The sequence below is a fragment of the Drosophila nasuta genome, chromosome 2R (assembly GCF_023558535.2).
Source record: "Drosophila nasuta strain 15112-1781.00 chromosome 2R, ASM2355853v1, whole genome shotgun sequence".
NCBI lineage: Eukaryota > Metazoa > Arthropoda > Insecta > Diptera > Drosophilidae > Drosophila > Drosophila nasuta.
Window position 1 is genome coordinate 24,545,623 of NC_083456.1, and position 20,880 is coordinate 24,566,502.

Genomic DNA, 20,880 nt, shown 5'->3' on the forward strand with positions numbered 1-20,880 from the left:
TGCGAAGTAAAACTCAAAACAAAACCAAGTAAATGTTTTGGAAGTAATTAATATGTTTGCATTTTATTATTATTTACAACTTGATTTCCTTAATACAAGATATATTTTTCAAACTGCGCGCCAAACGCAACGCATTCCACAAGAGCAGCTGAGCAATCTGGTTGCTGTCTACGCTAAGCATTGGCTCGCATTGTGTGGAACACTGCGAAGTAAAACTCAAAACAAAACCAAGCAAATATTTTCGTGCGCTCTCTTGTTCGCTCGCACTCTCTCTGTCGCTCTTTAGCGCACTGGCTGCGGCCAGCGACAACAACGCGAGTTTCAGTTCCATTCTGTGCTGCTGAGCGCGCGGTCGCACTGTGGACACGTTCCAACCGAAAATAAAAAAAAAAAAAACGGCAGCGTAATTTATTAACAAAGCGCAAACGGCAAACAAAAATTTCAGGACTGGCCGTAAATAACGCACGTGTGTGAATAAATGTACTTGCACTTATTATATTTTAGTGCTCAATATATGTAGATATTAACATATTTATAGCACAAAAAAGAAACGCGACGCGACTCTTGTGGCAAGTGCAGGGCGTGCAACAGTGAGCCACAAGACACCTAAAACTCGACTCGCTGTGGCAGTGTGTGCGTGTGTGTGTGTGAGAGTGCAAGAACTCTGATAAAACTGTAAACAAAAGGTGAACACGACAATAACAAGAAGAAGGCGAGAATATAAAGTGCCGCCAACGCTTGAAGAGATCATCAAGGGGCAACAAGTTGGGTAAGTGAGGGAGATCAACTGAGGAGGTGGGGGCAGCAAGAAGCTGACGTGTTCCATGTGTAGATTGATCTCGTATAGTTTTTTTTGTTACTTAGCGTGCAGCTTCCGTCCTGCACTGATAAGCGTTGTCTCCCTCTCGCCCTGCCCTGATAAAATGTGGGTCAATAAAATTTAATTCCAGCATTTATTTGTGATTAGAAAGAAATTTCCAGAGTGAGATGACGACCAACAACTACGTCATGACAATTTCCTTTCCTTTAAGTTCATGCATGCGCCATATGTATTTATAAAGAGCACAAGTATATTTATGCAGTTAAATTCTGTCGCCGATGTCGCCGCTGTGGTTGTTGCTCTTGCTATTACTGTCCACACATGTGTATGTATGAATGTGCATGTGTGTGGATTCAATTGATGCCGCTGCTGGCAGCGCTGTCGTTCTCGCTGACCGCCACACATTGCGCTGAGGCGGCGGCGTCGGCGATAAGTAAACTATCTCGCATCAAAAAAAAAATAATGTTTGTTGGAGCTGTCAAGGAACGAGCAAGGGGGGAGCAAAGGGAGCACAGTGGGCAACGGGAATCAAATTCAGTCTGGCCGCAGTCACGTAGTCATTTCCTAGCGTTTGTTTTGGTTCGTTTTCGTTTTCATTTTCTTGCTTTTGCGCCGACATTCGTTTATGTTTATGTTCCGTGTTCACTGGAAAACACACCCCTAAACTGAGTGCCTGGAAATGAACTGGAACTGGAGTCAGTAACGGCAGCAACACGAATTGCCAACCACACGAAATTCAAATAAGAAACGCAAATTGAGCGCAGCGCATTTCTAATTGGAGGCTGCTTGTCTGGCATTCTGCTAATTATATATTTATACAATTTATTTTTTTTTCGATAACTAAACGAAGCCTGTTCAATGACAGCAGTTAAACGGTGATTAGTTAAAATTTATTAATTTTTAATAACTGCTTTACCCAGTTTTTATTTTTTGTTGACGTCTATTCTCTTGCATGTAATATTGTATTTTATGACAAATTCATTTGATTGTTTTTTTCAATTCGCAACTCTGAGTAACAAGGCAACTTTAAGAAAACCGGTCACGAAGCGTCAACAACTTTTGCAATTGCAAATCAATTGTAAGACATCGTTTAACTCAATTCATTAAAGCGAAGCACTTGGCTAATATTAGAAAAGCGAAGCAAAAAGGCCAAATGAAAGTGTTGCTCTAATTGCCCAGTGCCCCAATGCCAACATAACCTCACTTACCCCCCTCAACTAACTTCCTTACAAGTCGCTAACATCTCCAATGCCACAATTCCACTTCCACTTCCAATTCCACTTCCACTTACAGTTTCAATTGCCATTTCAACTGCAGTTTTGTTGTATAATTGACAGCAAAGTCTTAGCCAAAGTCGCATCTTTATTTAGCTGTTTTTTTTTTTAACGACTTTTATCTCAGCTATTTGAAGCCGGTTTCAACTACAGCTTTTTATGCTGCTCTTGGCTCTTCAAGGTGAATGTAAAATTTATGCACATTGTAATTTTGACATTCATAATTAGCAAACTTGTTTGCTTGCACTTGAAGCACTTGCTCATCTTGCTCATCTCATCTCAGATCTCCTTTAATAAATATTTGATGTCATTTCCGTCACATTGAGTTGGGTTCAAGTTCAACTTGAAAAGTTGATGACAGTTTTCTTCTTTCTTTTTTGGGGTCACCCCAACAGCATCAACATAAAAGTTATGCCAATTATGTGACAAAATCAAAGTATTCAAAAAGTATTACGACAGTTGAATGAAATGCTTGTTAAGCACTAAAGGCGCAACTAACAAGCGAATTAAATTGAAAGACTGCGCATGGAAATTACAGCGAAAAAAGCCGAAACACAAAATACAGTGCTGTCAATTGAGTTTTACAGCCGAGCCAAATGCCTCAAGAGAAGGTCACACAAACAAACAGCGAAGAGTCAAGTGTCTGTGTTGTGGCATTTTACGAATCCGTGCTGCATTCTCAGCACAAATGTCAACCCAAATGAAAAGTCGCATAAATGTCAGCGAAGCTTCTGTTTTGGCGGAGTTATGACTTTTTTGTTGCCCACAGAACTAACTAATGAACAGCTGTAGGTTTGTCCTCTGACATTTGCACCTGAATGATGATGCTGCAAGTGTCCCGCTTGAAATTGTCTCCCTTATATTGCAGCTTGTTGACAGTTTCATTTGAATTGGTTGCTTCATCTAAGGCAAGCGGAGGCGGAGTCGGAAGCTAGCCTTGTGTGTTGTTTGCTTATTGCTGCATGTGGCATGTGGCAAGACAGCAGGCGTGTCAGCATGTGTGTGTGTGTGTGCGTGTGCAATACCTTGTGCTTTTGTGGTGTCGTGCAACCTGCCACAACAACCTACTATGTGCTTCCCTTTAGCAAGGAAATTAAAGCTGACTTTAATATTGGAATAAAAGCAGGCAAGTGCAGTCAGTCATTCAATCAGTCATTCAATCATTCATTCCTTCTTTCAAACTTTCAGTTAGTGTGCCAGTCGCTTCATTTAGCTAATGAGCTTAGTCAGCGCTTTGTGCACAACATTTCATAACTTAATTGCAACCGAAGCGCAAGTGAAAAATGCAAAAAACACAGCGAGGAGGAAAAAAAAACAATTATATGCTGTTGCCATGGCGTGGCAAACAACGTACGAGTAAAGAAGGAAGATGCCTCCAAAGCAAAAAGTAACAGAAAAACACAATTTTTTTTTCTTTTTTGGCTGTTGCATATACCAAACGCATGTGGCACATAGACAATAACTGCAACACGCCAAGCGAATTTTGACTGTGGCAACAACTTTAATATTGAATGCTCATGAATGTGGCATGTTTTGGGGCACCAAGCAAACAAAAATTGCACACTCATGTTGCACACTAATTTAATTATGCTTATGCTGACCAAAGTTTCGTGTGTGTGAGTTTTGTGTGTTCGATTATTTACAATTTGTTGTTGTTGATCAGACAGCAAATCAAATTAATTATGCAACTGCAAATGCTCAAATTTCATTGCATAATTAATCAGATTGTGTTGCATTTAATTTGATTTCATTTCATTTAATTCCAATTGCTACAAAAAATCTATAATACCATATAATGTGAAGCTGGTCGAAATTGCATTAAGATTATTCGTTTGACTGTCAACGTAAAGTGAGATTAAATTAATTTAATGTTTTCGTTTATACGAAATTTACATTTATAAACAAAGCAAAGCTGCCTAAATGAGAGCTAATATAAGATCAGATTAATAATCTCAGCGATAACTTGTTTTTTTTTAATTTACAGCTTAGCTAAGACATTTTCCAGCTTATATTCAAATGCGGAATCCAAATCTAACAAGATTATATTAAAATTTGATTACTTGGTTAGGCATATACAAGTTTTTCTAGATTTCATGCGTCATAAATGTATAATGTTCAGCCTATAACACAAAAAAAAAACTAAATAAGGAACCAAGTTTAAAATATAAAACTAGAGAAGAACATATTAACAAAATCAAGAATAGTTTCCAAAACTTTTTTTTTAAAGTAATTTCATTTAATAAAACAAACTTTTAAGTTTTCTAAATTAATTTCATAAACTAAATTTCAATGAAATATTGACTAAGGATTTTATTAGTGGGAAAAGAAAAAATAATTTAAGAATCATAATATACACAAATGAAATATAATTTCTTGAGGAAAAGAGGGCTCGATTCACTATTTTCAATAAGACCATATTCTAAAAAAATACCAAAAGAATAAACCGAAAAAAGTACTGAAATTTATCGAAATATATAATATGAAATCGAAATATATGAATATGAAAATATATCGATGAAGTGCTATATAAAATATTTCTAATACTACAAAATATATTAGATTGTTCTCCAAAGCACTAAAGATACGAATGCATTTGGCGTTTTTTGCAATACAAACGTATTTCTTACATAATTTCTACAATTTTTAGGAAATTTTATATAAAAACAATATACCTCTTTTAAGGAATAAAGATTCTCAAAACCATATATATCTAAGCAGATTTTATTTCTTTTAAACATCCTCTTAATTAATGTCGTAATTTCTGAGTTAAAGCATACTTCATTATGTAAGTTTTAACATGAATGATGATAATGATTGATTGAACACTTTATTAGAAAATGGGATATTTTCAAGTGTAAAAAGAACAAATATTCATAAACCTAGAAAAAATACAATATAAGAAACATAATATATATATAAAAAAAATATATTTACGAAACCTCAAATCTAATCTGATTTTACTTCGATAAAACAAACTCTTAGCTAATGCTGTAATTTCTGTGTTGAGGCATATTTCATAATAAAAGTTTCAATAAATTCAAAAAGTGCAGACTCATAAACTTAACTAAGTAATCATTAACATAACGGAATGACTATCATAAAACAGGATGTTAATGCTACAAAAAGTTTGTTAAATATTTCACAGCTCGAAACTGCGTTGAAAATGTTAATTCTGCAACAGAGTTTTAGCATTGAATTCGAATAAATTATTAAGCCAAGATAGTTATGATAGTTATGAATGGTTTGTGTTTGAAATATGTTTTCGCCAGTTCAAGTTGAGTTTGCAGTTTTATTTATTAAAAGTGTTTTTTAATTAACATAAATTCATTTTTTTTTGTCGAAATTCGAATCAAAACAGTTGCTAAATTATTCTTGTTTATCCAGTATCTATGGTAATTTGTTAGCTGACATTTGTATTTAATACAAATATAAAAAATAATAATATAGTATGGTTAAATAATGTGTTCGCTTTCGCTTTCGCAAATGTTTGCTGAATTTGCGTAATAAGTATTTCAGTTGCAACTCTTGTGTTGTGTTGTTTTTTCAGTTGTCGGGTTCAAAGGTAAAACTGCAACTTTGTTTTGTGCAAAAAGAATTCTTGCCGCTTCAAGCAGAAATTCTGGTTGCCCCACATTCGCTTTTCGCATTTTCGTTGCGCAAGAATTTTTCGCCCAATTCCATTAAAGTTACCTTTGTGTGGCTGCTGCTCTTTTTTCCTTTTTCGTATGCGAATATTTTCTGAGATAAATATTGTACAAAAAGCGAAAAGAAAAGCTGAATGATCAGCTGGTGGTGCGGTTCACTGAACTCATTAAAAGAAAACATTCCTTCAATGCTTTTCGCAGCAACAACAGCTGCAAAAGTTGGCGATGAACTTCTGTTGGAGGAGGAGGAGAAGATGGAGCTGAAGCGTGAGCCTCTCATATAGATACAAATAATATTTGCATTTCAATAAGTTTGATTGTGTAACGCGTGTACCGTTAATGATTTTTAAATGTTTTGTTTTTGTTTGTTGGATGGCAACAACAATGCGACGCTTGTTGCTTGTTGCAAGGCAAGCACAGCTTCAGCCACGCGTATCCGTCAGATACATTTGCATATCTATGCGGTAAAGCGATTTCCTCGTAACCCAAAAGTTCTTTGAACTCCAATTAATCGCTGCAATCGACACGAATTTAGTAGAAGCCATAAAATAAAAAAAAAAACTCTGTCATTGTCTTCTCTTCGATATAAAACCGTTGCTGCATCCATTAGTCTTGCCACTTTCTGTGTCTCCTCCGCTTTTGGGGCGCCTCTTTCTAATCAAACAGCTCAAATCGACCGCTCAGAACTGGAATTTTATGCAAAACCGGTTCGACCAAAAAACGATCAAAACTCTGACCACTTTTTTTTTATTTGGGCAGGGAAGAAATTCTATTGTACTTTGTGAAGACAGTCGGACAGACTTGTTCAGAGTATTTAGAACATTTATTAGATTGAATATAGAACAAAAGCTCAGTTATATATTTGGCAAACTCGATTAGTATTTGGAATTTGTTGATAACGAGCGGTTTTTAGACTACGAATTTATTGTGGAATTAAATGTTGAATAAATCACTGCAGAGTGTTGGATTTTAGCTCGTAAATTATTTAGAGTTAAGGTGGTATAACTGTAAAGTACTTTCAAGTAATCTATAACCATAAACCCTTTCTTTACTTTCCCAAATTAAATGGGCTATAATCTAATTGAATAAATGACAAACATGTTTGATGAAGAGATTGCGAATAATGTTTGTAATTTGACAATTAAATTTTAAAATAGGATTGCATCTACTTGAATAACTGGACAATCTGTCTGATGAAGAGATTATAAATAATGCTTATAATTTGCCATAATCAATTTAAATTTAACTTGACTTTAATCTGCTTTAATGAAGCTTACTTAAACTAGACTTTAATGTGAAGTGCTAAGAGATTAAAAATTAAGTCAGGACTTTTATATTGTATCTCATAAATTTTGTAGTGTTAAGAGAGAAAAACTATAAAATACTTTGAATAATTCAATAACCATGAAATCTTTCTTTACTTTCCTAAATTAAAGAAGCTGTAAGATTAATGTGTGTTATATTGTATCTTATAAATGTTATATTGTATCTTATAAATTATGAAGTATTAAGAAAGAATAATTCTAAAGTAACTTGAACTACAAATTCTTTGTTTTCTTGCCCAAATAAAGTTAGGTTTCAACTAAGTGAATTAGTGATTAAGAGATAGCGATTAATGTTCACACTTGAACATAATCAATTTAAATATAACTTGACATCAATCTTATCCAATCTGCTTACATTAAGCCTACTTAAGCTAAACTTTAATTCGAAGAGGTGTAAGATTAACAAGTAAGAAAGCTACAGTCGAGTGTACTCGACTGTGAGATACCCGCTACCCATTTTGAATAAAAGAAATATATTTTGCGGTATTTTCTCAAAATATACCAAATATACTGCAAAAATACTAAAAATATACCGAATGGTATATTTGGTATATCGACATAGTACCGTATTCAAAATATACCATAGACAGCACAATATACCAGATTGTCAGCCAAAGCAACTCAGACCCCTAGTAAGTAGGCGCTTTTGCCCATACAAAAGTATTTCTTTAATAACTTCGACAATTTTTATCTGATCGCAACCAAAATTTCAGAAATCATAAATACTATAGTTATTATTGTATATACCAAAATTCTAGCTTTAAAATTACGCTTGTTATTCGATTTTTTTGATTTGCGGGGGCGGAAGTGGGCGTGGCAAAAATTTGAAACAAACTTGATCTGCGTGCAAGCATAACAAATGCTGTCGAAAAAAAATTATAGCTCTATCTCTTATAGTCTCTGAGATCCAGTGTTTCATACGGACAGACGGACAGACACACAGACGGACAGACGGACATGGCTATATCGTCTCGGCTGTTGACGCTGATCAAGAATATATATACTTTATAGGGTCGGAGATGCCTCCTTCTACCTGTTACATACATTTCCTGCCGGCACAAAGTTATAATACCCTTCTACCCTATGGGTAGCGGGTATAAAAATGAACTTTAAACTAAAATTGAACAGGCATTAAATCAGTTAAAAGTTAAAGGTAGACAACTTGATAATTTACTTTGATTGATTTCGCTTTTATTCTCGAACTAATTTCCAATTTGCTGAAATGTTAACTGAAGTTCAAGCTTTGTCTCAATTTCAGCGCCAATAAAAATGAAATATATTATCTTATCTTGTATCTTATAGCTTGTATCTGCGATTGCAATTGAATGGAGCAATAAATATTGAATGATGCAGCATGTTGTACACACATTGTATCTGAATTTGCATATTAACTATAGATCGATGAGATATGGATAACAATGTTTTTGTCATTGTATTTTCTGTGCCGTTTTTTGAACCGGTTTTTTAAGTAGTGGCATCTTTATTTTTTCGATTTCAATTTTGAGTGTTTGATTAATGTGTGCAATTATTTGTCAGCTTGCATAGTGTGTGTATATCTTGGTTCTCTGTGTGTGGGCAGTTGAAATAATTAATGCTGATTAATTAAATGACATTTGTATAACGCGTGCCACACAACAGAAGCTGTTGCACATGCCGAGTGTGTCCTGCTGCTGGTGTTGCAACAGCTCCTCGAATCGAAATTAATCAATCGAGCACGTTTAAATGCAAATTAAATTTGATTTGGGCAACCATAAAACATGCTTAAGAGCGCATTTATCTCAAGTATGCGAATAAGCAAACGCACAACGAATCGCTAATTAATAGCCTCAATAATTCATTCATTTTCACATTTGGTAAAAATATAACTACGAGCTTATTATTATTATTATTACTGCTTTCATAAATTGCTACAGAAAAGCACAAATTTATATAATTCGCACCTTTATTTGAGTTTGTTGTAGAGTATTAACTAGTCGAATTTATGTTGCTTGCAATGTTTACTGCTATAAACGGATTTCGCAGCAAAAGTAAGCCAAAAGTCGTAAAACAAATATGTACTTTGAATGGCAGGCTAAATTAAATTCAAGAACGGAAGCTTATCGAGAAAAGTATAGACTTGAGAATACTCTGTATTTTAAATTCAATTTGTAATTACCTAATTAACATTATTGTAAATTTGTGAAAAGGCTAAGAAAGAAATCTTTCTATTCTTATAATGATATTAAAAAGACTTGTAAAAGATTAAGGAATGTGATCAATGTAATGTATCTTTTCTCTAAGTGTTATTAGGAAGCCATAGAAAGAAAGGAAAGTGATAAAATAAATGTATCTAAACCTCAGATAAAATATAAGAACAATTTACAATATTATTACGTTATTAAGTTCTAGAAAGGCAAAAGAATGTGATGAGCGAAATGTATCTATGCCTAAGATTTTATTCAAAATATTCATTAAATCTTTAAAATTATTTTAAAGTCGTTGATAGGCTTAAGCATGTAATAAATGAAATGTAGCTATCCTTATGACATTATTAAAAACTGTGAGAAGTGCTAAAGAATGAGATTAAATAAATGTAGATATCCTTATTATGTTATTACAAATGGTTTGAAGTGATCATACAAAAATATTTATCCCATAAAAATATTAGATAAATCTACAACACTTACATTACTAGTCTTTGAAAGGTTAAAGAATGTATTTATAGAAATAAATTGATCCTTTTGAAGTGCTAAAGAATGCGATAATAGCAATGAATTTATCCTCATTGATATTCTTTAAATTATTAAAGGAATCTTAAACCCGCATTTAAAGTAACCCGCATCTTCTACACTTCCTTAAGATTGTTTATTCTTCACAATCAAAAAAAGAAAAGTAGGCAAAGGGCAATGCGACACTTAACCCACATGACCAAATAACGTCTTAAACATTATTAGATTTTTCGTAAATGTAATAATATAAAGCGGATAAATAAAAAGAAAATAACTAAGACGATGCCTTTGCCTTTGTTTTAACGACTGCAGGGTATCGCAATGGCTCATTAAAATAAATGACGAGCTCAAGTTCGCAGTGTGGTCAAATTCCTGCCAACACTCAAGTCAAAAGCCAGCTTGCTGCAGACTTTAAGATGGACAAGTTTTGTTTACTCAAACAGCAAATGAATCGATACGAAGCTCAATGAATTTCACAGACACAACTTCTACGTTTGATTATACTGCTGTTTCACACATGAGCAAAGAGCGTTTAATGCAAAATCGATGGTCACTTTGAGGGGGAAGAGTAATTAGTTAGCCAGGCTTTTAAGTGAGGGAGAAGTGATGATGGCAAACATTGTCGCCACATTTGATGATGGTGCACTTAATGCAATTGCAAATGTCTTAACTATCTTTTTATTTGCTTACAGTTAACACACACGAACGATGATGAGATGCTGCTGGCAATTGACGCTCAGCGTCCTTCTGCTGCTTGGTCTGCTGTCGTGGCATGGAGTTCGAGGCGAGGTCTACACGGCGTTGGCGGAGATGGAGGAACTACTTGAGACTGAATCCGTATTAATAAGCAATCTAGAGGGTTACATACGAGTGCAGGAGGACAAGCTCAGCTATCTCAAGAAGTGAGTATCTTAAAGATACTTGAAGCTTATCATTTTGCAGGTGACATTGCACAATTTGATAAATGCATCGTGTTTGTCCCTTACCACATCATTTTTGCCACGTGCGTGTGGCAGCTGTTGCATCTGCCATTCTGTCATTGTCCTTGTTGTCTATGCGGCGCCCAGCTCAAAAGTATCTTATTTACGGTGTATATCTTAAGCTACCCTTGTCTCTGTGTGTATATATAGCATCGTGTTTATGCATGTTTATGTAGTAAATAGATTGAGGTTGTGGCCCCTCTCTCTCTCTCCCTCTCTTTCGGTATCTCCTTCTCTCGCTTGTTGTTTGCTGCTTGCAGCAAGCGGAAGGATGTGAGATGCAGGATAATGCGACGCAGCGGATGCGGTAAGGCAACTCCCCTAATCAAATGGCGAGCTGCGGAGGAACCAGGTCTGTTCTTGTCTCCTCTGCTCTTCTCAGGTCTGGTTTGGATCTCTTGGCTGCCTTTTGTCTGTCTGTCGAGAGATCCTCTCACAACAGCTGACAGCTGTTTTGTCCTTGTCGCAAAGGTTGTCGACGTTGCATCTTCTACTTCTGCTTCATCATCATCATCATCGTTGCTGCCGCATGCGGCGTGTGGCTCGTGCCGCTGTCGCTTCTGCTGCTGCCTGCCTTCTGCCGCCTGTTTTCAAATTAAAATTTAATGCCAACTTCAAATTTTCCATTTGGGCAGCTCGCTGCTCAAAAGGGATTCGGCAAATGCTCAGCTATTTGTCACAGCTGCAGATCCTTCGGCGCTTTGCACTATGCTCCAAATATTGATTTGCTACGACTTTGTTGCTGCCCTTTGGTTTTATGTGTGTGTGTTCGCGAAGGGGGGAAGTGGGAATCGGGGATAAAATCCAATTAAGTTGGCCAACATAGACTAGCCACAGACAAAGGCCAGAACACGATTCATAAATGCAAACTGCGGGTGTTATTCCATTTCTAGAGACTCTGTGTTTGTGGGGGAGATATAGCTAGGGAAGTTTGGAAATTGTGTAGGTGCCTGCCCACGACGCTTAGTATTGACTCTTGATAAGCCACACACACATACACACATATATTCACACTCGTGTACATTCACAGCGCAAATGTAACGGCAGCTTCATGTGCCTTGTCGAGCTTAGGGTGTATAAAATACACTGAGAAAAAAGAAAGCATTCAAAATAAATATAGAAAAAATTATATGCTTATATCTTTTAACTTTATAAGGCGAAAATCTCTGGTATATTTTCGTTAAAGAAGTATATTGATATACGAATTATTACTTTTAGCATTTTTCGTAAACCATAATAATTTCGTATTGCAAAGAACTTTTAGTACATATTTAGAAAATTAGTTTATTGATATACCAAATATAACTTTTAGTATATTTCGTATTTAATATACGGCATATTCGGTATATTTTAACAGTACTATATTTTTAATGAGTTTAAATACTCAGTATATATTCAATAAAGAAGTATATCGATATACAAAATATTGATTTTAGTATTTTTCGTAGATCAATTCGCCTTATTTTAACAATAATACCACAATAATTGTATATTGCAAAAACTTTCGGTATATTTTCAATAAAGTAGTATATTTATATACCAAATGCAATTTGTAGTATTTTGCCAATATTGATTTGGTATATTTTAACAATAACACCACAATGTTTTGCTTTAAATGAAAATATTTTTATTGAATTTGAGATATTCAGTAAATAGGTTCACGTCAATTCCAATGAAATAAAGAATATAAATTCAATTTAATTGAATTAGCTAAACAATTTTATTCTATTCTTCGTCTAAAATCTTGAAAATCGCGTCATTTAATAGTGTCATGTTTTCCTATTGATTATTATTATAGTTTAAATGAAGAATATCAAATAAAATTAAATAATAACTCAATGCTTTAGTGAAGTATCTTATTACTTCCTTAAAGAACTTATAAGAACACTTGATGCACGACATGAATTCCTTGTAATTATACTTATAATTTAAATAAGGAATATAGAATTAAATAAAAAAATAATTCAAGTTAATTGAAATGAAGTATCTTATTACTTTAAAGAACTTATATGAACACTCGATGCATATAATTATAATTTAAATAAAGAATATAAAATAAAATCAAATAATAATTCAGTTTAATTGAAATGAAGTATCTTATTACTTCTTTGAAGAACTTATAAGATCACTCCACACTCTTGTGTCATGTTTTCCCTTTAATATGACAGCATTTAAGAGCGTGTTTTGTAGTTAGAGAGGTTTTCTTTTGCGCTGTGTATGGAGTCGCTTATATGTATGTATGTGTTGTGCTGTGCTGCTGGTGTGAGGGCATTGGCGTCGCCTATTTCGTTATGAGCTGAGTAAATATAAATTTAAGACTGCTGATAAAAGCATTGAATGCAACAGCAACATCAACAGCAATAGCAGCGGCAGCCGGCTGCGTTCAACGTATATTTTGTGGCCGAAATACGTTTTCAACCCTCGAATGTGGCATTGAGCAGCAGTCGCAGTCGCAGTTGAAGTTGTATGTGGCAGCAACCACAGGCGAGGCAGGAGCAGATGTTTCCAGCACAAACGGAACGGAACGCGCCAAACGTCGCCTGCCGAATGTCGAATGCTGAATGTTGTTGTTGTTCTTGTTGCTGTTCTTATTGTTGTTCTACGGGTGTCTTGAGCGCAATTATTATGTGTGGAAATACATATGCATGTGTGCGTGTGTGTGTTAAGTAAATGCTTATGTTTATTAAGGGGGGAAAAAGCAGCGCTGCTTGCGTCGCTGTCGATCCAGTCGACTGCGCGCCTGCGCAGGAAATTGCAAAGTCGAGAAGCGACTGGCAGCCAACTTGGCTAGTTCAGTCGAGACGCAGTTGTCGCTTGAAGCGGATCACCAAACTCAGCGTACAGTGAATAGTGAACAGTGAACAGTGACCGTGATCGTGACCGTGACAGTGAAGCATACTGAATAGTGACAGTTGAAGTTGAAAGTACAGTGCGGCAATGTCCAAGCACAATTATACAAATCCGGCATTCTGCCAGAACAGCGAGTTTTATCCGGTGCCATCGAGCAATGCTCGCGTTGAATCGATCTACAATCGCAGCCTGCAGCTGAACTTTAATGCTGTGTCCCGCAATGCAGCAAGTGCCACAGCCACCGCCACCGCCACCGCTTCGAAGTATCGCGATCCCCGCGAGGGGCCGCTGCGCATGCAGCGTAGCATGTCGACGCGCTCGGTGACGCGTAAACAGCAGCTGCAGCTGCAACATCATCATCAGCAGCAACAGCAGCAACAGCTACAGCAGCAACCACCGCAATCGAGCTGCGGACGCTATGCGCTTGTGCCGCTCGAGGAGCTGGGCGGTGCTGCCTCAAGTCGCTATGCCATTGTGCCCGGCCAGGCAGCGCAGCGTTTGGCTCGCTCCCAAGACAATCTTGATCGCTACAGCTCGCGGCATGGTCTGCAGTCGGATGAGGAGCCGCACTCCTTCCACGAAGAGCCACAGCAGCAGCAGCAGGAGACACAGTTTGCCAGCTTGCCACCGAACATCAATGCGTTGCCTGCGAAGCCAACGCAGCAGCCAAAGATTAAACATGCCTTCTCTAGTGATTTTGGTAGCAAAACGTTTCTCATTGTGGACAAGAACAGCAATCAGCGTTATCAAATGGTGCCCACAGCCGAGGATGAGGAGTTGGTCGATGAGAATCAGGAGATTATACAAATGCACAATGGACGCGCACATCGTTATGCTGTGATTCCAACCGAGGCGGACGATGACGATGAGCTGGAGGAGCAGTTGCAACTGGAGCAGGAGACCTGCTTGAGCAACACGGAGCTGAGTCAAACCTACAATGTGCGCACCTCAACACCGCAGCAGCAAAAACAGCAGCAACGCAATGCGGCAGCTGCGACACGCGCGTTGCACGAACTGCTGACGACGCCGCGCAAGATGCAACCACCACCACGATTGGCACACTCCACGCCCCGCAATGCGGCACACTACGAGCAGCTGCAACGTGAACGGCAACTGCAGCTCTACCAAAGCCAGCAGCACATTAACTTGCATCAGCAGCAGCAACAGCAGCAGATACAACAAACCACCAGCTCCGTGGTTTCGGTTGCACCATCGCCAGCGTTGCCACTGCGGCAGCAACGTTTGTCGCCGCAGCGTTTGCACTACGAGACGGTGAAGTTGCCACCAGCTGTGGTGCCACCACAGGCAGTGATTAGTCCACGTGTGCAGCAGCAACCAGAGCAAGATCTGAGCATGCTGCAAGGCAAGAACAACAGCTCGTCGTATCCACAGAAGGTGGCAAATGCAACCATCACGCTGGCAATTGTTTCGCTGATGCTTGTTGTAGGCAGCACCATGAATGCAGGACTCATCATCTACATGATAGCACACGTAAGTTGAGATACTTTTCAGCTGCAGATACATTCCTTAAACTAACGCAATTTCTCTATCTATTTCTCTAGTTTGGCAAAGCGTTCTACCTGCAGTTCGGTCTGGTTGCCTCATTTTGTGGCGTCGGACTTGGCTTCCTTGGCTTTCGGTCGCGACAATGCGATTGGCTGCCCAATCGAAGCTATACATCAGGATACATTCTGGTCACCATCTTCTGTCTGTTCAAGTGCTGTGGCCTCTTGCTGATACTTGTGTTGGATCCATTTCCCGGCCTCCCGCTGCACGATGTCACCACGGGCGTCATCCTTGGGCTGTCGACATTCACCATGTTCTTCATTGGCCTTGGCGTCATTGGCAGCTTGTGGTGTTATCGTCCGCCACCTGATAACCGCGTCAATGTGGTCTAAGCGGCAACTACTTTTAGTTTCTTACTCTAGTTGTGTTAGTTTAGTTTAGTTTTATTTATTACTTTCGCCTGCGAAACGACACCCCCGGAACGGCTAAGAGACCAAAAAACAAGTATTAATAATTCAATTTGATGCGAAATTCCAGCTGCGAATTTTATGCACAAAGACTGTAAATAAACAACAAAAATTAAAATAGTGAGCTCCATTTAAATTAAAACTAAATATCACATGTATTGTTAAATCAATTTTAAATTATTGTTCAACACTTAAGTTAAGACACATTGCACACAAATAAATAAACAATAAATATGCAAAACACACACACAAAAGAAGCACACAACGAATTCCATAAATTGTCATTTTCTTTTTGTGATTTTCGATGATGGCATGACAAATCACATAGCATTGCAAAGTATTTGTATTTTTGCAATATTTTTGTTGATAAATGCTTTGCTTCAACACACAGAAGCAAACATTTCGAAGCGTGATAAATTTATGCAAGTTGTTTGCATTTATTTATCATTTTGTCGCTCTCACTTTTCTACTGCTTTTCTATGTGAATAAGCTGTTAGTCTAATACTAGTTGAAGGCTAGTTATTAAGACTTATTGATGCTTAGTTGAGACTTAAACTGAGCTCTTTATTTATGCTGAGAACACTTGAGAAATTTCTGTGAAATCTGGGCTTAGTTATTAAGACGGATTGATGCTTAAAATACATTTAAACTCTTCTCTTTGTTTATTACCCAGACTATTTCTCTTAAAGCTTAACCAAGTTATTGAAACTGAGTATCTTTTACAAGAGATTAAAACTTTCGCTTATATTTATTCCAGGAACATTTCAAATATTTTAGTGAAACTTCCTTCGAAGTAGTTTCTGTTGTTGAACATTTATAGAAAATTTTATTTTAAAACTTAGTTTAACTTTCTACTGCGCATTTTTATTTGCAAACACATTTATATAATTTAAAAGCCATAAGTATTTAATTTAATGTAGCCATAATTTGAAAAGCACATTTATTTATAATGCATAAAATGATTTAGCAACTTTTCCACTCGGCAATTAATCAGCAGCAGCAGCAATGATTTTATAATTTGAGCGTAACTTTAATCCATTTAAACTTTTTCCCTAAGCTACCACGAAGCCGCAAACGCGGTTAGAATTTTAGTTTAGTTTTTTTCCCCTCGTCCGCACATTTTTGTAGTTTGTAACAAAATTACTTAGTAATCTGTTTTGTGAAACTTTTTCGCAGCAAAATGGACGAATACCAAAGAGAGCATGCGGATGCATCCAGTGATATTACCGCCTATGTTTCGAATCCCATCAATGCGTATCTGTTGACCAAACGACTGACCACCGACTGGCGTCAAGTGGAGAATCTCATGGAGCATGATGTGGGCACTGGTAAGTCGAACTAATCGAACGGACTAATCTCTGAAAACTGAAACTGATGCTGTTTACCAACGACGACACTCTAAAGATTTTGTGCAAAATCTCACACAATATCGCAATGTGCTGAAATTCCCATCGGACGAGGATCTCAATGGGGCAGCTGTGGCTTTGCTGCGACTTCAGGACACTTATCAACTGGACACATCGAGTGTGGCACGTGGCAAACTCAATGGCATACAGTACAGGTGAGTTGCAAATGTGCAAAATGTGCAGACTTGCAATCATGGGATTTATTATGTGTACGCTTTTCGAAACAGCACCGCAATGTCGTCGGATGATTGCTTTGAGCTGGGACGACAGTCTTACGTTAATCGAGACTATTACCATACGGTCTTGTGGATGAATGAAGCAATGGCCCGAATGCTGGAGGAACCACACAATCAGACGCAAAGCTTTACGCGTGCCGATTTACTCGAATACCTCGCCTTCTCCACCTACAAGCAGGGTAAGTGTACAGTACACACACACAGCTAAAAAAAAATACGAGTTTACCTTACCGAGTTTGCTACGTATTTGAGTTTGGGCTTCTCCATCGCCCTGCAGCCATTTGTGCGACTGTTTACTGTTATTCTTGTGTGCTCACTCCCTATACCTGCCTCTCTCGCTCTCTCTCTCTCTCTGGCTCACGTTTCGTCTCGTTTGCATGACACTTTTGAGGGCTGCCGCTGAGACTGTGCGGGGCTGCCCACTCGTTGTTTCTATGGCTCTCTCTCTTGTTGTCACTGGCCATTTGGCTGCAGGAAATTGCACTTTGCTGTAGCCCTTCTACAGCCCAGGTGGGCGACTGCGAGCTGAGCTGCACTTCGGTGTGCTCTCCAGCGATTAAGCTCCGGTCGTTAAGTGCGAAAAATTGTTGCTACGACAATATTGTGACTGACTTAACGTCCTCCGCCTTCTGGGGGTCTATCAGCTCAGCACATCACGTACTTGCTGCCAGCTGAACTGCACGTACTTGAGGTACGGTTTATTAATGCCTTATTACCCCGATTGTTGCCCCAGGCCAAGGAACCTGCTTAACGCATATACTCGTAGTCCTTACTCATTGTGACAGTTTGCCACACATAACTTTATCTCTCTGTATTTCAATCTGTAGCTGTATCTCTGTATCTGTAACTTTTTATGTAAGCGTATCTGTCTCAATGACTACGTTTCTCTTCTGTTTTTTTCTTTGCGCGACTCGACTGTATTTATGGGCGTGCCATGGCAGCACGGAACTGCCGTCATATTGTGGAAATTGTGCAAAAAACATGCACATCCTCTGACTTCTTTTGCTTTCCCTGTGGCGTCTGTTTCCAGGCACTTTGACACAAGCGGTGTTGCCTTGTCTAGCGCACATGTGTCACAATTGCTGCCAACGGCATGCAATATGTAGATTTAAATGAACAACTCAACTTCTGAAGCTTGAAGCTACCGAAAAATATTCAATGCTTTAAGATTCTATCTCTCTTTAAGCAAACTAATTAAGGCCAAAAAGCTAAATGGCATTGGAAAACTACTTTAAATATGCTGGTCGGTGGCCATAAATAAACACAAATACATATTTGCAAATGTCCAAACGGAAAATGGGAAGTTTTGCGCCAAAGAAAAACAACAAGAAAAGGACAAGTTTGAAAGGAGCACAAAAAGTTTGTCTTTGCGGCTGCAAATAAAACTTGTTTTTATTTCGCTTGCTCCTTTTAACATACATACGTTTTCTTCTTCGTGTCGTGGCATTAAAAGTGAATGTATGTGTGTACATCAAAGTGAAATGGAGGAGGAGAACACTTGGGAGCGTATAAATAATTTATTATGCATTTAACGTAGGGGCTATCGTTTAATGTATTAATCATTTCAGTGAGAGCGCAATTCCATGGAAATGGAAATCTTAAGAGTATTGCATACTTTTGTGCGGCTCGTTTAAAATATGGCCAGCAAGTTCACAAAGAATTTACAATTAAGTGTAGTCAGCTTTGGCGAGGGCCTACTGTATCTACAACTTGCACGAATTTCAACTTTTAGTTTGGGTTTTTGGGGTCGCAGCAGTGGCAATTTCAAGTGGAGGCCAAGTAAAATAAAGAAAGCAAGCAAAAAAACTGTAGCATGCTTTTAGGCAGCAATTAATTTTGTCTTCTCTCTCACCGTTCGTTCGCTGCTTGCTGCTCCTGCGATGAATTTGTTGCGCTGGCCAGGCAACGTGGAGAGCGCACTGACCATGACAAATGAGCTGCTGCAACTGCTGCCAAACCATGAGCGTGCGAATGGCAACAAGAAGTTCTACGAAAAGGAAATTGCCCACCTGAAGGAACTACGCAAAATGAAGGGCGACGACGGCAGCGATGAAATGCCCGTTTCCGACTTGGTAAGGTGTCAATTGGACTCCATCTACAACATTAATTCTAAATGCATTTCTCAAACTGTAGCCTGTGGCCAAAAGTGATCCTGGTGTCTTCGATATGACCGAACGTAAAGCCTACGAAATGCTTTGCCGTGGAGAATTGAAACCTTCGCCAGCTGAGCTGCGTCCACTGCGCTGTCGTTATGTGACCAACAATGTGCCCTTCTTGCGCATTGCACCACTTAAGCTGGAAGAGGCCCACAAGGATCCCTACATTGTGATCTATCACGATGCGATGTACGACAGCGAAATTGAGATTATTAAGCGCATGGCGCGTCCTCGCTTCCGTCGTGCCACAGTGCAAAACTCTGTGACTGGAGCGCTGGAAACAGCGAACTATCGCATCAGCAAATCCGCTTGGTTGAAGACCGCCGAGCATCGTGTCATTAGCACAGTTGTGCAGCGTACCGCCGACATGACGGGCCTCGATATGGACTCCGCGGAGGAACTGCAAGTAGTCAATTACGGCATTGGCGGTCACTACGAGCCACACTTTGACTTTGCGCGGGTAAGTTTGAGGTCTGACCTCGGGCAGAACAAATTGCTAAGGTTTGGTTTGACTTGCAGCGAGAGGAGAAACGTGCCTTCGAGGGTCTCAATCTAGGCAATCGTATTGCCACCATGTTGTTCTATGTAAGTTTAACGAGCTGCAACCAAATTTTGTAAACTCGTGCCAAACTTTAGTTATCTCTTTTTGTTTTTGTCCCTTTTGCAGATGACCGACGTGGAGCAGGGAGGCGCCACAGTTTTCACCTCACTGCATGCTGCACTGTGGCCCAAAAAGGTTTGTCGAAGCAGAAACAAGGTCATCCCAAATCGATGTTAGTCTATGTATCGTATTTTATTTGCAGGGCACGGCAGCATATTGGATGAATTTGCATCGCTCAGGCGAGGGAGATGTGAGAACGCGACATGCTGCTTGTCCAGTGCTAACAGGTTCCAAATGGGGTGAGTTTCTTTACCATCTATACAAATTTATTAAAGCTGAAACTGAGTTATCTTCTAGTGTCTAACAAGTGGATACATGAGCGTGGTCAGGAGTTCAGAAGACCCTGCGATCTGACTGCGGATCATGGTGATTTCGCCATCTAGAGAGAAATGCTCAAGCTGTCACTTTATCTCAACTGCCAGCTGCCCCATGTGCTTACTTACACTTACTCTACTTACATACCTTTATCTATATGCTCCAGCCAGCCGGAAATCGGTTTCTATTCCTATTGTACATACAGCATCTACACCTATAACATACACACCCAAAATGGAGGACCGGCTGTTGCAACACAAAAACGAACAAAACACACAAATACTGTTTTTTTTTCTCAACTAACTGTCAACAGTTTTTGACATTAGTTTCATCTTAGGCATGCTACTATTATTGAATTTATCAAAACATTTTTGTATATTGATAGTTTTAATCTCTAGACGAAGAAAACAAGAACAACAAACAATCTCAATTAAAACGAACTTACTGATATACTCTACACTTTGCAAAGAGTGTAAAATAAAAATATGAGAAATTGCAAATACTGCGAGTGACACAATTTTATTTCGCTGTG

The 20,880-nt window shown here is 38.4% G+C and overlaps 2 protein-coding genes across 2 annotated transcripts; both read left to right on the plus strand.

Moving 5' to 3' along the window:
* Positions 1-359: 359 nt before the first annotated feature.
* Positions 360-20,848, plus strand: LOC132784705 (prolyl 4-hydroxylase subunit alpha-1). The gene is made up of 11 exons (XM_060790493.1): positions 360-769; positions 10,464-10,673; positions 16,751-16,902; positions 16,979-17,135; positions 17,208-17,395; positions 19,119-19,288; positions 19,350-19,832; positions 19,892-19,957; positions 20,040-20,108; positions 20,176-20,272; positions 20,331-20,848. Exons 2-11 carry the CDS (start codon positions 10,480-10,482, stop codon positions 20,414-20,416), a joined length of 1,662 nt encoding a protein of 553 aa, XP_060646476.1. The 5' UTR covers positions 360-769; positions 10,464-10,479; the 3' UTR covers positions 20,417-20,848.
* Positions 12,842-15,831, plus strand: LOC132784704 (putative uncharacterized protein DDB_G0271606). The gene is made up of 2 exons (XM_060790491.1): positions 12,842-15,092; positions 15,164-15,831. The coding sequence occupies exons 1-2, from the start codon at positions 13,689-13,691 to the stop codon at positions 15,497-15,499; spliced, it is 1,740 nt and encodes a 579-aa protein (XP_060646474.1). The 5' UTR covers positions 12,842-13,688; the 3' UTR covers positions 15,500-15,831.
* Positions 20,849-20,880: the final 32 nt, after the last annotated feature.